This window comes from Squalius cephalus (assembly GCF_949319135.1).
Source record: "Squalius cephalus genome assembly, chromosome: 4".
Taxonomy (NCBI): domain Eukaryota; kingdom Metazoa; phylum Chordata; class Actinopteri; order Cypriniformes; family Leuciscidae; genus Squalius; species Squalius cephalus.
The window spans coordinates 10,901,785-10,921,129 of NC_137125.1; the positions used below are offsets into that span (position 1 = coordinate 10,901,785).

General features: G+C 38.5%; 1 protein-coding gene across 1 annotated transcript; it reads left to right on the forward strand.

Moving 5' to 3' along the window:
• Positions 1 to 2,278: 2,278 nt before the first annotated feature.
• On the forward strand, positions 2,279 to 12,664 carry LOC307157285 (uncharacterized protein). Its single transcript, XM_079869165.1, has 3 exons — positions 2,279 to 2,352; positions 3,087 to 3,236; positions 11,341 to 12,664. The coding sequence occupies exons 2-3, from the start codon at positions 3,155 to 3,157 to the stop codon at positions 12,369 to 12,371; spliced, it is 1,113 nt and encodes a 370-aa protein (XP_079725291.1). The 5' UTR covers positions 2,279 to 2,352; positions 3,087 to 3,154; the 3' UTR covers positions 12,372 to 12,664.
• Positions 12,665 to 19,345: the final 6,681 nt, after the last annotated feature.

Here is a 19,345-nt window from a genome sequence, read left to right on the forward strand (position 1 = left end):
TGTGTTATGTGTATGCTAGGTCAAAGAGATGTGTTTTTAGTCTAGCTTTGAACTGACAGAGTGTGTCTGCTCCCCGGACAATGTTAGGAAGATTGTTCCAAAGTTTTGGTGCTAAATGCTAAATTTGGTGCTATCAACTGGCCGGAATTTTGAGATCGCAATAGACGTGAAGGACTATAATGCGTTATAGTGTGACAGCAGTCGTCCGTGAGGGGCTGCTGTCTTTTACTTTCGTTTTGTTGTTGATTTATTTTATGTCAAAGGTGAAGGCAGACTGCGCACCTGATAGGCCAGGGAGAAAAAAATATGATCCGATACCTATCCAACACAAACCATGGGGAAATCTAGCTTAAACCATCGCCTAAATGCTTGAATATTAGTGTGGCGAGCAGGACGAGCGTGATTACTGATGAGCGACACCTGCGCAATGCACCGGTCTCGTATCTCTCATGGAGGAGCAGAAGCATAAAGGAGTAGCGACGACAGTGAAGAGCGAGAGAGGACAGGCCTGGAGTTATGTTGTGTTTTTTTATGTTTTATTATGTGACAGCAGTTGTCCGTGAGGGGCTGCTGTCTTTTACTTTCGTTAAATGTTCGCCGGTTCCCGACTCCTTCTTTCCCGGGTTTCTGCACCAGTGTAATGCAGTTCGTTGTTATGGGAAGAAGGGGGCGGGAACCGGCGAACATTGAAAGACTTTAATAACATAAAATAAATGTGAGAGAGAGAGAGAGAGAGAGAGAGAGAGAGAAACCCTCATACCCCTGTATGGAATTTGGTGTGTGTGTGAGAGAGAGAGTACCTGTATTTTTTGTATTTTTGTATTTTTTTGTAGTGTTTGAATAAAGGGTGGCAGTCTTTCATAATCAACTGTTGTTGTGGACTATATACTGGAGAAGTATTTGTTCTCCATTTGAGTGAGATGTTTTTAGGTGGCTAATTGAGCAAAGTGCTTCCATATGTTTTATTATTATTATTATTAGTATTAGTTCAAGAATAAAATAAAAATATCGGATTGATATCGGTATCGGCAAATAGCCAAAGCTGCGCCATCGGTATCGGTATCGGAAGTGAAAAAGTGGTATCGGGACATCCCTAGCCCTAACAGCCTCTGAAACTGTTTTACAGTAATGGCACAGCCTAGCTTTATCCTGGTCACCATGGCCAGGGTGGACTCGATACGTGCAGGAGACATTTGTGCCCGCATCGTAATCGAGTCCCAAACCACCCCCAGGAATTGATGGGAGAGCGACAACACACTCTTCTTCGTTAGGCTGCAGAAACTATGTCAGCCATAACTGGGAATACTACCTTATATAACACAACAGCCATTGTATGCAGGCAAGCAGAATCAAACCAAAAGGACCAAACAAGCATACCGAGACCTCCTTGAAGAAGTGGTCGAACAGACCCAACGGCCTAAAGAACTGTGCATTTTTGGACTAAACCAGCTGCCATAGTAAGCTGCGCTGTGCATTATGGGATGTTTGTTGACAGTTTACACTTTAGCACCTGAGCCTCATGTCAGCTCGCAGACAAACTTGGAGTTGTGAGGAGGTGCAGAGCCTGTACAGTATTTATTAATCTTTGTTAATGTTGTTTATTAACAATACAGCTGTTCATTGTTTGTTCATGTTAGTTCACAGTGCATTAATGTTAAAAAATACAACATTTGATTCTAAGAATGTTGAAATTAATATTAACTAAGATTATTGTTCATTCTTAGTTCATGTTAACTAAAGTAGTTAACTAATGTAACAAATAAAACCTTATTGTAAAGTGTTATCAAAAAATAATATAATAATATTATAATAATATAAATGTTGTTCATGTGTTTAAAACAGTGAGAGATTTCCACCACACTCATCCAGGGCACACACAATCAATTTAATTAAAAATAAATAATTTTTATCAATTAATTTATCACATTTGCATTAATTTTGCACAATTGATAACATATTGCAAAATGTTACCCAATGGTTGTTAGTTGTCAATGTTGTTAGTCCGTGGCCCAGAAGTTTTTTTTATTTTTATTAGAGTTTTATCAAAAACAATAACGGTTTGTCAATCTTTCCACATAAACAAAAAAATGCATCAAGAAATAATTGGTTTGTTATTGAAAACAGTTGCCCACTTCTGCACACAAACATTAGTGTTACAGTGGCATTTACAGAATCTCACATATTCTATGTAGTTTAGACTTTTTAAGTGGTAGTTATTAGTGATTAAGATTAATTTAAATGTGTATTTTACCAACGCCGCTTTTGTTTTCAGGACTTTTATTTTGGAGAGGAGATGTGACGTCATAAGGCTGCGCCGCGCTCCTGCATATGCTGTGATTCGGCTGAAGAAAGGTTTGTTTAAAGCATTTTAGAGTGTTAAAATGAATGCAAACTGTTGAATCAATTTAATATCTTTTACAGGTTATGTAAAATAAGGTAATTCATATTGAATGTAACATTATAATGAGTTATCTAACATTATTGAACGTTTTTTTGTGCAATTAAAGCAAATCCATACATGAGTAGCAGAAAAGGTGTGTCTCATTTCGCTCCCTACATCGTGAATTAATTTATTATAAACATGAATCCCGCTACTTGCAAGTAGTGATGAGAGAAACGGAGCTTTTGAAACTCAAGGGTCAACTGAATCAATCAAAGCTACACAGAATGATTCACTGTGTCGACTCGCTCGAATCACCTCAAACACGGACGACTCCTGCTGGTCAAACAGTGTAAATACAACGAGAACAACAAACAAGTAATGACAAATTTTACTAACCAGCTGCAAATGTTTTAATCTATTAAATGTAATCTACAAAGAAATAAATATTTTAAAAATTATATTGTCTAAATATAAAACAACTATGTATTTTTTGTTATTATTTTTTTAGTGCTAGTTTGGAGTGTTTTTTCTTCTTCTTTTTCTTCTTCTTCTTCTAATCAGGTCATTTAAGTCCATTAACTCTCTCTCTGACTGACTCTCTTACCAGTGAACTGAACTACTGAACTAGATCTGATTGAGACGCACTCAGAGATTTAGTTTGCAATTATTTTTCTTTCTGTTAATTGTTTCTCATATTAAACAGGACAGACTGTCCAAACACACAGAAAAACTCCTGGTGAAGCGACTGAGATCCACCTAACTATTATAAAGATGCCGTTTATTAAAGAGGAGAGTGAAGACTTCAAGATTGAAGACACATTCTGTGTGAAACAAGAAACTGAGGAACAAACAGGTCAGTTTCATTCTCAAAGCTGAACTCAGTCATTTGATCCTTATTAAAAAGTCCAGTTCTACAGAAATGAGTGATATATTTTTGAAGAGTGTCCTAATTAAAGTGGTTTTATTTGACACTGAGTGGGTCACCACATATTGAGATCACATGACCAGACAAATACTAATGCTATTTCAACCTGAGAAGATCCGACTTCCATGTTGGACATTCGTTGTTGGACATTTCGACGTCACACATAAAATTAGGCAAAATAATACAGAGGTAGCCTAAACATATATTATTTTGAGTAACATTCAACACAATATCTACTTAATTTTTATGTTAAGATATATTTATTGGGAATATACATACAAGTGTGAAATATGTAAATGCACTAGGAGCGTCAGCACATTCCCTTTATATAAAATATTGAAACCAGAGCATTGCATTGTCTAGAGTGCAGGAAAAAGAGGTTAAAGTAAAACAATAACAAGAGGGTGGGATTAAGAATAATACACAAATTAATATGCCAGTATCGAGTAGTAATGCACCGATCATGATTTTTCATGGCCGATTCGTGTTTTTACAAGCATACTGGCCGATACCGATTTCTGTGTTGTTGTTTTTCAACAAACAAGAAAGAATATAAGTATACATAAACAAGATGTTAACTTGGTATTTAACAGGCCAAACTGGCTTTTGTCTGTTAAAACCATCTGAAATTAACGGCAACAACTGCACAGTTCACTACACAATCAACACACATTCATCAATCCAAACAAAGATGTTTGGCTATTTAATCAGCATTCGGCATTTGTTTTTGTTTTTAAATTCATTGTAAAGAAAAAAAGTATTTACCAGTGAAACTAAACAAAACCAAAAAATAATAATTATTCTAAAATGTTAAATCAAATAACAGGGTTTTTCCTAGCTCTAAGCGAGGCAGAGGTGGTCAATTCTTGATCATGTGTTTTAATAGTAAGATAATTAAATTAGTATTTTTCATAGACCATCGTATAGCCTACTATGTTTCCCACAGTATTTTTGTGGGTGGACCTTGATACCTCTCAAATGATCAGTGTTAAGCATGATAATATGGCAACATATCACTCTGAAATAGGCTGGTTTAAAATGAACATTTATTTTAAATAAAAGTTCTTCTTTTGGCAAAATTACATTTCCTTAATAGCCTCAACAGAGGCTTTACTCCCTTCAAACTTAAATTGTCAATGTTTCAGTACATCACTGTTGGAAAACACTCTTATCAGAATACATTTTTGTTACCTTTATAAAGGGCATTTTTTTCCCTAATTTTATTAAATGTATGCTCCATCTTTCATTTCAAATTCTTCAATTTGATCAATACATTCAATTAGAATAAGACACTAGGCTGTTAACAATCAAAACGTTGGGAAACACGGTAAGACATTTATATTATTATCAACTGTAGGCTATCAATCACCACTTACATTAAATTAAATAAAATCAGAGTCATCCTCGCGTTTTCTGTGATTCCCTTGTTATTTTTATTTTTTATTTTTTGATATTGGCATTTTAATCAGGGCATTTGTCCCGTTCGGCAAGTACAATTCTCTCTCACTTGTCCCTTAAAAAAAAAAAAAAACGTGTGTCCCGGACAAGCGTTAATGTCGAGCCCTGATATGTTTTCTTTGATTGGTTTCCCTGAAGTGAATTACGTTGTTGAAAACGAAAGTAAAAAAGTGACGCACGTTCATTGCGTTTTACCGTGATGAGAGTTCTGTGGTATTTATTAAACTCAACACATTATAATGATTTATCTGTCATCCACTCTTGATTCATTGGAATGTTATGTTTTTATTACTTGGTCACATGTTAGTCTGTTTCGTTTCTGATCAACACGTGAGAAGCTGAGCTGAACACACAAACGTTCACTGTCTACGCTAGTGCAGGGCGCGCACAGGTATTCTCGCGCAACTTCAGCGAGCGCAGGAAAGCGGCTACTGCACTAATGGCTGCACACCATAGACTGTATATGTACATGTACTCATAGACTGAGTCTGCGCAGTAGTGAGCAGGAAGTAAAGCCACGAAATCAACGCCCCGCCCTCACTCTCGCAGAATCAATCGCAAGCACATGCTCCTGCACTTTTTTAAATTAATTATAGAAATTTAGATATTAAATTTAAAGCTCCAATCTCCTCAGTCCTCCGAAGATCCTGAAAAGAAATCTGTTGGTGCTTCAGTGACTACTTCGCTCAGAGAATCTGTCAATCACAGCTGTCAATCAAGACGTCACACCACCGCATCAAATAACTAACTAAAAACAAAATTACATCAGTGTGATTTAAAAACTACAGTAAATGACAGAAATCTTTGAAAAATCGATCGATACTCTTTGGATTCACGTTTCAGGGCTTGTGCGGCAGATCGCGAAGGATTCCAAAGTAGTCTGTGCATGAGGCCGCACTTCCGGTATAAAAAAAAATATTAAAAAAACGATTGCGCGTTAGAAGCAAAAACCAACCGGTTTCCGATTTATGACCGCTCAATCGGTGCATCCCTTGTATCGAGTTCTCTTTCGAGTTTGAACAAACAATAACACACAGAATTATGCCAAAATGCCCTTTTGTCGAGTATCCTCTTGAAGAGCCGTCTTAAATGAGTTCAAAAAAATTCTTAAATGAACTTAGATGGGTGTGACAAAATGAGATGCGCCTCAGATCTGCGTCATGTACGGCAGCGGCAGCTCTTAAAGTAACAGCAGCCTAATATACCAGTTTTTGTGATGTCATTAATGTTAATCAAAGAACAAAGGTAACAGAGAAAATTTTAACTTTAATAAGGATTAATCTATATTTCATTTATAATTTATGCAGTGAAGACTGTAAAGTGTTTGATAACTTTATTCAATTTCTGTATAGTTCCTTCCTGTTAGACAGGTAGGAAGGCCACAGGTAAATGTGACATTTATTATAATGGGTTTATGTTTAGGTTGTTTTTAGTTAAAGAGGCTACATGCAATTTTCTGAAATTTAAACTCGCGACTGACACCTGTGGCCAGAAAACGGAACTGCTCTTCCTTTCTGCTCGCTCTCGCAGTGCGCGCTCGTACGTGCACACTTCACAAGTCATCCGCTGCAAAGAAGTCAACATTATGTTTACAGAGGTAAGAACAGTCAAATACATATATTGTTTGAGAAACTAAGTTTGTTTGCTGACTAGCGGTGGTGGCAGAGTGATCTGAAACCTTTAACATGAACGCGCTTGACGTCACATCCGGAGACAGCGCGCGAAAAATCCAACCCGACAGAAAATAGGAAAAATAGGATACAGGCTTATAGGTGCACCCACTGTGAGCTGACAAGGTGTCAGTATGCTCATCAGGAGATGTTTGAGTCATAAATGGTCAAATAAAAAGGCTATTGTTACGTTTATTTTGGGGAAAAAGTTGCATGTAGCCTCTTTAAATTAAATAAAAATTAGTTATTTTTTCAAAGCCTAATAAATGAAGTTGATAACTTTCAATTATACTGTAATGTTGAATGTCTGTCATTTAATGTTTAAAAAAAAAATCTATTACATAGAAACATCAGTATGAGTATTAGTATCAGAGATGCTGGCCTTCATTCATAAAAAGGTACCATTAAACAAATATTTAAAATATACTATTTTTAAGTTGTTTCTACATTAATTTGGAGAGTAACTGTGAAATTATTACAATATAAAAAAATAAACTATGTTTTTAATTGCGATTTAATCATAGTCTAAAGCGCGATTAATTAGAAAATATATCAAAAGCTGACATCACCCAGTATCCAAACTTTAGGATCAAAATCAATGTGATTTTTTTTTCATTTATTTCATACAATAGCTACTTCTGAATTGAAAACAGTGAAAACCATTCCTATCAATTATGCATCAGTATCTGACAAAAACTTTAATTTGCAAGCTGTGAAATGTGAGTGATCAATATTAGATGGGTTAGTGACAATATGGTTGTATTGTCTCATTCGTGTGTTTACTGTCATCTCTATTCAGTCAAAATGTTTCTATCTGCTTTTTATTCAGCTGCTGTGAAAGCTGGATGCCTTTGTCCATATAAGAGACTTCCTGAGATGTCACAAGTTGTATGACTTCTATGAGTCTCACTTGTGGACTTTCTGCACAAGGGCGCCCTCTAGCTTTGTTTATGAATGAAACCCATTACTTGTGTGTTCTGCGCTACATAATGCTCACAACACCCCAATTTGGGTAAAAATAGAAATAAAAAAAAAACTCCTTTCTAGAAAAATGTGATATTAACATGAGAATCCATACGTTTTTCTCCAAATGAGCACAGTTGTGGACTTAAAGCCCTGAGGTACAGAGTTTAGTAAGGGACTCTAATAAGTGAATTGTGAAGTGAAGTGTGCATGAGTTTTTTTTCTCAGTAGATTGTCACTCTCTCTCTCGCTCCCTCGCGCATATTAATCAAAATCAATTGAGAATTGACACGATGGTAAAAGATCGGAACACCGAAGTTTCATGTGGAGCATTTGGATATTTTTATCCTGAATTACCGCCGGGTGTGAATTGTGCTAAAAAAAAAAAAAAAACACTTTTTCACGTTGCCTTATCTTCTCTGAAAAGCGTTCCACCCATTCAGCTGACATAAAAAACACTTTCAATAAACAAAACAAAACCTATCCAATGATGAAATGTTTTCTGTGTTGACAAATCTTGTGCGATGTCCTAAAACTGCCGGGTTAATCGCATAACGCGTACAAGTCCGCTAATGACACGTCCGATTCGTGAACTAATGACTCCTTTGAACCGATTCCATTTAATGAATGGTTAAAACAACTGATCTGTCCAACACTGAATCGGTGTAACAAATCGGTAACACTTTACAATAAGGTTCCATTTAATAAACTCTAGTTAACTACATTAGTTAACATTAACTATTAATAAACTGCACTTCTACAGCATTTATTAATCTTAATTAATGTTAATTTCACCCTTTTCTAGGCTAGCCTACATTATGTAAATCAAAAGTTGTATTTGTTAACATTAGTTTGCTGCACTGTGTGAAGTAACAATAAAAATACAGCTGTTAACACCTCTTAAAATGAGTGTAAGTGTGCTTACCCCATTTTTTTTAGTAAGAATGGTTAGCAAGATTTAACCTTAATAAACTACTGTATTTTCAGGTTATCGAGGCTATATGACAATGTGTAGAACAATTACCAAAATAATCTTTTAGTTTAGACTGTTTGCGGTAAATGCAGTTGGGTTGTCGAGGTCAAAACTCTAAATAAGCTGTGAATCAAATAAACTTACTGTAAATAATGTTATGTCATTTTTTTAATCTTACACTGAATGTTTGGATTTTGTGAAGGTGTGAATCATTTTTGATTAATATTTTAATATAATAAAGTTCTGTGTAACGAATTATTAACGAAGGGATAATATATATAGTCACCTACGGGTGACATCACGGACACTACGTCCATATTTTTTTACAGTCTATGGTGTATATATATATAATATGTGTGTGTTATGTCAATTCTTGGAGACATTTGCATGGTAATGAATATGGCAATTTTAATGTATTTGGTCTTGGTGGAATAGATCTATGCTGCTGCTTCTGCAGAGCAGGTACAGAGACTTGGCTACTGCCAGTACATTCACAGACATGCTGCTGCACATTTAACATACATGAAAAACTTTGTATATATTAGGGCTGCCAACATTAATGCATGCGATTAATTCAAAATGCTTAAAAAATGTGATGCAAATAACATAAATATATTACTGAAGCATGTGAATTTCCACATTCCGTTCCTTTCATTTCAAGCAGTGCGCTTTAGGTCCCCCTTAAATCTTTTCCCGCCAGCGTCTTTGATGAGTTTCACAAAACCTTTATGGCCCTCAGAACATTTTGATGAATGAATATCTGAATATATGTCAAAATAATATACGGACCCTCTGCTTTTTTTTCTTTTTTTTTTTGACATTTTATTTGAGCTTCATGCATTCTTTTTATCGACACATGAATCTGGGTAAGTTTCATTTTAAAAAAAATCTACATTTTTTGTGGAAATTGTGTTTTTAACAAAGGCTATGTCTGGATCAGATTCAGAACAGTGATCAAAACACAGTTTGAGTAGTTTGTTTCTATCAACAATACCAAAGCGTGCACTGTCTTAACTCTTCTTGGTTTCGAGATCTCATTCAGTAATGTTAAAAAGCTTTGATTTATATGCTTATTAATGCTTGATTATCACGTAGGCTAAAATTATACTTGATCACTGCGTGACAGTACCCTACCTCCCGGAAAGGCGCGAGCTCGCGCCAACAGAGGAAATAGGAGGTTCTGGTGGAGGACGTAAAACCAGATGAGGTGACAACTGAAGAAACCTGGGTGGTGTAGAAGGTGGGAGGAGTCAGGGAGTGGGGGAAGCCAGGTGCAATCCCAGAGTCCTGCCAGGATGTAAACACAGTGGTGAAGAAGGAGGGAGAAGCCATGGCGGAGATTTCTTTGATGTGTTCATGGTGACGATTGATGGTGACAGTACTGATGGTGGTAGCGCCCCAGGTGCAGATGGAGAGCCAATGGAATCGGGCGACTCCGAAGGCTTCTGAGGTTGCGACAGAGTTGCAGTACCGACCCCCTAAGGTGGTACTGGAGGGCTGAGGTGTAGGCGTAATGGAGCCGTAGGGGTGGAGAGACGGTTCATAGGTCCGTGGCGCATGATGGGCGATGTCCGACTGAGGTGGAGCCGTAAGCCCAATGGTCCCTGGTGGAGTCGAGAGAGGGAGGGGCCAAGGCGAAGCAACAGGATCAGCGGCCGGAGGCGGAGCCATGAGATCCACATGCCCAGGAGTATCTGGCTCACGAAAGGCCAGGGGTGTATCCATGTCAGTATGAGGAGGAGGAGGAGGAACAACAGAGGGGCTGACGGGGGACAGCTGAGACTTGTTGATCAAAAAACTCCCATGGCGATGGACGATGTTGTCGGTGTGGTGAAGAGATGAGTCCCACCATAGATATAAATCCCACCTTAGGATCATCTAATCATTTTCTTGTTCATCACTGTACAGCTGTTTTAAAGCTATATGTATAAAGCGCAATTTAAATCAACGTGACTTGACTATCTGTTAATGTCTTGTTCTCTGTCAGGATAGAAATGCAAAAATTGCATTGAGACCGGTATTACTGGTGTTGACAAACAGCGATTAACCGGTGGGAACATTTCTTCATAGTCAAATCCTATTCTGTTATTATCCTAATGGAATGACTGGAGACTCAGAACGGGGAGTGTCTCTTGAAAGGGTACATTTATCCCCATCCGATGAGGAGGATTACAGTTTGGTGCTTTTCACTTCCAGTGCTGTGATTGGCTGTTGACAGCAAAGGTGGCACACACAGTTTGGTCCACCCTTCTTTCTCCTTGTAGAATTCATTTTCATAGTCTAAAGGACATGGTTAGAACAGTGACTTAAACATTTTACCAGTGCATTACTCACATTCCAAACCACTTCCAAAATACCTTTGGCAGTGGAAAAAGATTTTGGAATGTGTCCTAAAGGTAGCAAAGGGTTATAAATAATGAGAAAAAATTAATTCTGAGATTACTGGTAACAACTCCTTACAGTAGCTTAGTGGGTATAAAATCTAGCATACATGTTTTTGGTATTTATGCTTTATATGTGTCAATGTCTTTGTTTGTTGTTTGGTGCCATTAAACTGGGGTTAACTTGTATTTGTCTCTTGAGAGTCAAGAATTAAATGAAATGGAAGACTGGATTTTCTCCTTGTAGAACTTCATAGTCTAAAGCACATGATTAGAATAATGACTTTAACGTTTTACCAGTGCATTACTCACATTCCAAACCACTTCCATAATACCTTTGGCAGTTTCCTGAACACATAGAATCCAAACATCATTGAAAAAAAAAAGAGTTTGGAATGTGTCCTAAAGTAAGAAAAGGGTTACGAATATTTAGAGAATTTTCTGAACCACCTCTTTCAGTAGCTTAGTGGGTATAGGATCTAGCATACATGCGTTTAGTTTTAATGCCTTAAATGTGTAAATGTATTGATGTATGTTGTTGTTGTTGTGCCATTAATCTGGGGTTAACTTGTATTTGTCTATTTTAGATCTGATGGCACTGAAAGTGGAGAGTCAAGAACTAAATAAAATGGAAGAGAAAGATCAGTATTGGAAACATCATGATTTCATAAATGGAGAAAACTCTTTTAGTTGCTCACAGACTGAAAAGATTTCCTCACAAAAAACGAGTTTCACCGAAAAACGACACCTTAAATTCCACATGAAAATTCATACTGGAGCAAAGCGATACAAATGTAATCAGTGTGGAAAGAGTTTCACCAAAAAAAATGGCCTTAACAGGCATGTAAACATTCACACTGGAGAGAAGCCTTACAGCTGCCAACTGTGTGGAAAGAGCTTCAATGATAGATATCACCTTAAAGGCCACATGAGAATTCACACTGGAGAGAAGCCTCACACCTGCCAACAGTGTGGAAAGAGCTTTACTGAAAAGGGACACCTTAAAACCCACATGAATATTCACACTGGAGAGAAGCCTCACACCTGCCAACAGTGTGGAAAGAGCTTTGCTGAAAAAGGACACCTTAAAACCCACATGAATATTCACACCGGAGAGAAGCCTTTTACCTGCAAATTGTGTGGAAAGAGCTTCACTGATAAAGGAAATGTTACAAAACACATGAGAATTCACACTGGAGAGAAGGCGTTCACCTGCCAACAGTGTGGAAAGAGCTTCACTCAAAAAGAACATCTTAAAAGCCACATGAGAATTCACACTGGAGAGAAGCCTTTTCCCTGCAAATTGTGTGGAAAGAGCTTCACTGATAAAGGAAACCTTAAAAAACACATGAGAATTCACAATGGGGAGAAGGCGTTCACCTGCCAACAGTGTGGAAAGAGTTTCACTCAAAAGGGACATCTTAAAGGCCACATGAGAATTCACACTGGAGAGAAGCCTTTTACCTGCATATTGTGTGGAAAGAGCTTCACTGATAAAGGAAACCTTAAAGTCCACATAAGAATTCACAATGGAGAGAAGCCTTTCACATGTGATCAGTGTGGAAAGAGTTTCAAACATAAAGTAACCCTTAATTGCCACTTGAGAATTCACTCATGATGTGTGGAAATTTTTTCTAAATGGACACCAAAAAGGCATTCTGCTGTTTTTCTTTTTCTTTTTCACGTAGTAGCAAAATCTACTTACAGTACTCTGGCATTTATGGTCTTTCAGATAAAAATGGTCTTCTTTTATTCTTTTAGTGTCCACTTACAGTCAAAACATAACATTGTGCTTTTGTAAAATAAAGAAAACAAACTGTCTCTGTGAACTTTTTTCTGTAGCGCTTCACAAAAACTTAACAAAACTCAGTGAATACTTGTCACACAGACATGAACAATAAATCTATAGAAACATTTAAGTGCCTGCTTTTAAATTTAATACAAAACAAAAACAATTATTCTGTTTATGTATTCTGTATGAAAAGAGAAAGATATCCAGTCGTTCTTGTGTTAGCTCATTACTGCTAATGTGAACACGCCTACGGACAGCGCATACTATTCTTATGGTTTTGATCTGAGGCAATCCATGCAAACAGAGTCAACGCTAGGGGTGGAACGGATCACAGTTGATCCGTGATCCGTACGGACCAGGCCCCACGGTTTGCCACGCATGTGATTTGCAGATTCACTTCTAAATTTAACCATCATAGAGTGAAAGTTCTTAATTTGGACTTGTTTTGACTTGCCAATTTACAGAAGAAGAGGCGAAAATCCGGACTGTGCGTGCAAACGTAGAGAGAGAGAGAGAGAGAAGAGAAATCGGCACGTTTCCTTGCCCTTGGACGGACACATAAACACAAAATTATGTCAAAATACCCATCTTGCTATTCTCTCGTTTATGTCATAAGTGAACAGTTGAGAAAGAAACTGGATGTTTGTCAGTTTTTTTCGGTCTGTGCAGTCAGCCTTAAATTGACAGCTGACACCTAATATTCCTACTGTTGTCTGTGTCATTAATGTTAATAAAACAACAAAATACAGCTTTAACAAAGATAAAACTATATTTAATTTTTACTGTGATCAAAGTCTTATTTACATTTAGGCTTAATTATAATTTTTTTTGCCTAAATACTACTGTTATACTTTGTAAATTTGATATTTAGTATTAATCTCTGCTTGTAATTTGTGTATTTGTTCTTATTTTATTAAGTGTGCTTGCTGAAAGCGCACACTTATTGTTCTTCTTAAGTTTTCTTCTTATTATTATTAAGTGTGCTTGCTGAAAGCGCACACTTATTGTTCTTCTTAAGTTTTCTTCTTATTATTATTAAGTGTGCTTGCTGAAAGCGCACACTTATTGTTCTTCTTAAGTTTTCTTCTTATTATTATTAAGTGTGCTTGCTGAAAGCGCACACTTATTGTTCTTCTTAAGTTTTCTTATTGTTATTATTATTATTATTATTATTCCCGGGAGAAAAATTTTGGCCAGCTCCTGCGCCTAGGTCCTTTGAGACAGAGACACCGTTCCAACTTTAAAACGTACGGTCAGTACCGGTGTAAGTTGCTCGCGAAGATGACATCACGAGTCCATGTCGTTTGTCCGCCACACTGGATTGAACAGAAAGCGAAACTAAATTTTCACAGGTCACAAATTTGGTCCAAACTTCACGAAACTGGACGTACATGATCCTTGGACCAAGCCTCACAAAAGTTACTAGAAGGATTTTTGATTTTCGGAAGCGTTTGCCCGTCACAGCCAAACGAAATCGGTGGCGTAGTCGCCAAAACAGGAAGTCGTCCATATCTCAGGAACTCTGACACGTATCGAAACCAAACTTTGTACATTAACTCAAGACTCCAATGTGAGGATGTACAAGATAAAAAAAAATAAAAAAAAATCCTAAATTTTACATCATTTGGCAACCCCCCCCCCCCCCCCCAGCTATTTGGTCAGCTCCTGCGCCTAGGCCCTTTGAGACAGAGACACCGTTCCAACTTTAAAACGTCCGGTCAGTACCGGTGTAAGTTGCTCGCGAAGATGACATCACGAGTCCATGTCGTTTGTCCGCCATAGTGGATTGAACAGAAAGCCAAACTAAAGTTTCACAGGTCACAAATTTGGTCCGAACTTCACGAAACTGGACGTGCATGATCCTTGGACCAAGCCTCACAAAAGTTACTAGAAGGATTTTTGATTTTCGGAAGCGTTTGCCCGTCACAGCCAAACGAAATCAGCGGCGTAGTCGCCAAACAGGAAGTCGTCCATATCTCAGGAACTCTGTCACGTATCGAAACCAAACTTTATACATGAACTCGGGACTCCAATGTGAGGAAGCACAAGATCTGAATTGTAAAAATTTTTTTTTTATTTCAGGCTAATTGACAAACCCATTTACCTATGTCTATGCAAGAGTTTCCTCACACTTTTAATGTTAATGCATTTAGACAGTAGGTGGCACTGTTGTATTACATTTCACAGAGCTGCCAAGTCAGTGTATAGACTGTATTCGTTTTTACTAGGTTTGTCTTAATAAATGCAGGCACGAATTTCGTTTTTTGCATTGGTCTAATTTAATCATCATCTGTATTTATTAATATATACAGATTTGTATGCATGAATTGTGCATTTCCAGTTCTCAAAGCAGTTAATAACAAAAAAACAAAACACTTTATACAAAATACATCATGCTCTTCTTCGCTAACAGAACAAACAATTCATTGTCTGTGGCTGTGTTTGTGCGCACGGGAAATATGCTGCGCATAACAATAGAAAACAAGGAGAAACGCGCAGTCACATGCTCAAACAATCAACAACGTCGCTCTAGAGGTGCGTTGTGGACTGCGAAGTGGACTTCACAGGGTTTTCCGCCATCTTAAGTGAGATTCTAATCCAAAGGGAGCGAACTAGATGTTCAGTTCGAAGGGCACTGCGCACGGCATAGGGAATAAGGGAACATCGATACATCACTTCACAGGAAGTGGAGAGCGATGATCACGCAACTGTCATTTCGCGCACCACGTCATCACCAGTCAGAACGGTCATAACAAACGATGGAGGAGTTTACGTGTGTGCAAGTATTCATACATTTCGCCATTGTTATACAAATGACAGTATTTTAAAGGTTATTGTTGTGAATATTACATATACTATTTTTGATGATTATAATTGACCTCAGTGAATGCAGCCAGCTTAGCTAGTTTGTGAAGTAAAGTGATTTTATTTTAGGTAGTTGTAAAATAGTGCAATATAATTGTAAATATATAATATAATAATAAAAATTTAAATATGAATGTAGTCCTATATATATTTGTTATTTCATAATCTGCGCGACTCCGTCGTTGACTTTCTTTGATGACATTTGCAGGGCGTTTCAAATGAGCGGGTATTGTCAGTGAAGTCCACTTCAACTGATATACCGTGCTCGGGGAGTAGGGGAGCAGTGAACATTGCGTATGGACCCTGTCAAATGGAACGCACATTAGATGTGTAAAAACAAGTGGAAAGCGCGAGCGCGCCGCTGTCTCCTTTCCACAAGCGCTTGTTCTCCTGTGGCGTCTGTCGTTGCTATGCAACCGTGAACTGCGCTCTCCATGATGACAAGAGCTGTGTCTGAAATCGCTCCCTATCCACTATATAGTGCACTATTTAGGGTGTCGGCCATTTTGTAGTGGTGTCCGAATTCTGAGTGAACGACATCATTCCCTACATTCTTCACTACTTTTACCCACAATCCTCTCTGAATTCGAGTGTACATGTACACTTGCTGAGACACTACTATTTCCCACAATCCAACACGATAAGGCGATAGAGCGCGAATGAAAAATAAACAAAAATGTCACCATGGCAACGGTGTACGCGAGTTAGAAAACAATCATTTATAAGACCAGATGCCTGGTTATTTATTTATATATACCGTTATATCTATATTTGAATAAAAAAAATGTGTTGTGTAGTGTTTTGTTCTCTTTTATTTTCACATATAAATGTAAAAAGTAAATAAATATGACAAGCAAGTGTTTTTATTATCTTTTTTAAAAATCAAATAACGCAATAAATGTGAAAAATACATACATACAATTTACATCTTTTTTCTCGCATACTCGCATTTTTTCTCGCATCTATCCACTACCTAACGTTAGTGCACTGCACCCGAGCAAGCACACTTTGCAGTTCCTCCGGAAATGCATTTTTCTAGTTACTGATTGTTCACTTGTTTTTAATGTTTGAACTTTATCAGTTAAGCTAGTAGTTTTTGCTGTAGTATCGAGGAACTTCAAGTGAGCTTTAAGTAATAAGGGAAAAGCTAAGTTGCACCCCCCCATCCATATATATTTGTTATTATTATTATTTATTAAAAAAAAAATTTGCCGATCCGAAAAAAATATGCGATCCGTGGCTCAAAAAATGTAAATGATCCGAAACGTGAATTTTGTGATCCGTTCCACCATTAGTCAACGCCCACATCAACTCAATAAGATGCATCAAGTTTCATCAAATTAATTCTCTGAAATATGTTGAAATCTAAAATGTATTTTGCTATATGCTTTATAACGTATGCAATATATTATAAAAGTAAATGAGTGTTTAGACAAGATTTCATTGGTCTGTTTTGGACAGTTTATTAACTGTTTATTAACTGGACAGTTTATTAACTGGAAAGCTAAATATAAAATGTACAAATTTGTTCATGTACTGTGTAATAAGGCATTCATCATCCAGCCTCACCTCGCACCCATCACCCGGCCAAGCCAAGCTAGCCTTCACCCCGCAGCACGGATTCGACCCCAGAGCCCACCGCAGACAGGGAGCTCAAATCTGCCCTTCAGCCCTTCGACTTCTATTACACCACTCTTTTGTGTGGATAAAGCTTTGGGTCTGCCGGTCTCCAGCTCCGTTCAGTCAAGAGGGTTGACTCCACCTCCAGCTTCTGTGTCCATCACTCCACCTCTGCCTTTCGGCTCTGTCTGGGCGCTTCCCTCCCTTTGCTCCACCAGAGACCATTGTCCTCACGGCTCCACCAGATTCCCTCGTCCCTTCGGCTCCTCCTTGGTCAGACGTCACCATGCCTATGCCACAGACTTACGGGCCTTCAGCTACGCTTCTTCCCTCCACCCCTTCGGCTCCGCCTTGGTCATCAGTCACACTAGCTCCACCTTAGTTCCCTGGCTCCACCTCGGATGCTCGTCGTGGTGGCTCCGCCTTGGTCATCAGTCACACTGGCTCCACCTCAGTCCCCTGGCTCCACCTCGGATGTTTGTCGCGGTGGCTCCGCCTTGGTCTCCAAAGCCATCTGTGTCGTTCGTTCCATCAGCTCTCCGTCTGCACCCTGGATACATCACTGGCAGTTGCCCCCCCCGGTGTCATCAGTCAAGACTCTACCATGCTCATCTCTCCATCGACTCCGTCATTGGCTATCGTCTTGGGTGGTGTCTGGGTCACCATCTTGCTACACCTGCTACCGCACCTCCTTGGCTCCTCACCATCTTTGCCACTTTGGTTTCACCCGCCACCAACGCCTCTAGTCTCCAGCCCTTCACTTGCCCCTCATCTTCCTTCAGAGCCCCTGCCATCTCTCCTCAGTTGGACTTTGTTTACGGCATATGGACGCACCTTCCGGGAGGGGGTGTAAAGTCACAGTTATGCTCAGTTTTGGATTAGTTTTCTCCAAGCGGCAACATTTCCTGTCTCTCTCTTGAAACCAACACTAAAGTGACTTAAACTGTAATTCATTGACTGGCCACAAAAGTGAGTCAATCCCATAATACCCCCCATGTTAAAATGCCCAACTTTACAGCAGAAAAACTATTTACTGCCTGGTGCAAAAAGTGGTTTTGGTCCATATAGCTGATTTTGCCCTTCATGACAATTGTGAGGGGGGTGAATTTTTTCTATATCTCATCCATTTAAATGATATTAATTCGTAAAGTTCTGCATAATTAAGGGCGTGGCCACTTGAGTGACAGGTGGATTGCCGCTGCTGTCACTACTAGCCGTTTGTCTGCTGTCTGTTAGCGTCACGTCACTTCAGCTAATCCCGCCTTTTTGCCCATTTTCGTTTATCCGGGAGGCACGCGCGGTGATGCGCTACCAAGATGGCTTAAAAATTGCTCTTCAGAAACCTACGGGTGACGTCACGGACACTAAGCAAACTGGGAGAAACCCATAGACTGGAAAAAAATATGGATGCAGTTACCCGTTTCCTATGTTCCTTTGTTGTAGTTTCCCGCCAGGCTTTAGTTGCCATGGACACTCATGCTATGAATACCCCTGTTTGTCATTTTAGTTATTATCATTGTATACTTAAGTTGCTCCTTGCAGCCTTTACCTGTGTTTGATTTATTTAATAAATACTACAGTTATTTGAGCCTTTTGGGATCTTCATTATCTTCATCGGACTACAACGTTACAGCTGACAGATGTTAGCTTTATTTTTTATTTTTTTTACAGACATGATGATGACAGTGACCAGAAACTGGCCTGCAAGTGAACCTGAACCACAAACTCTCCCCATGCTCTCCTCAAACTGTTTTGTTTCCTAGAGTATTGTCTCAGTTTTGTCAAATAGACAAACGTGAGCATCGGTGAGCTGCTACATTGGACATTTGACCGGAGTCCGGGGAGTGAATTTCGACGGGGGATGGACTTCCAGTTTTGGTTCGATTTTTTTAGGGAAATGAAAGGGATTTGAACTTCTTGCTTTTATTGTCTCAAAAGCCTAAGAAAGCGATACGATTACAGCACAAAAACATTGTGCAATAAAATTGCAGGATTGATCATTAAAAGATTGTGATCTTGTGATCACCCATCCAATCTTACTCATAAATTCGCGATTCGGCTCTGTCGATTAAACATTTGAAAATCACAGCTAACATTCAGATCTCCGTTCTGAGCCAGATAGAGCAGTTTATGTGTGAAACACACAGTCTTTTCAACCACACAGTATCATATTTTTGGCTTTGTGGTCAACCTTCTTTGGAAAAAAGTGGACGGGGCTGTGTAAGTCCTTACAGCTTCACAAAAGTCTTTTCAACAACATTGTTATTTGGGTTACAAATATTCATATTGTCACAGAGGTACTGGGATAAATGTTT

Bases quoted from the DNA above. Each gene is read 5' to 3' on its own strand.
- LOC307157285 (XM_079869165.1), top strand. From the start codon at position 3,155: ATGCCGTTTATTAAAGAGGAGAGTGAAGACTTCAAGATTGAAGACACA. The intron at 3,237-11,340 runs GTCAGTTTCATT...TGTCTATTTTAG, and splicing joins AGAAACTGAGGAACAAACAG to ATCTGATGGCACTGAAAGTG.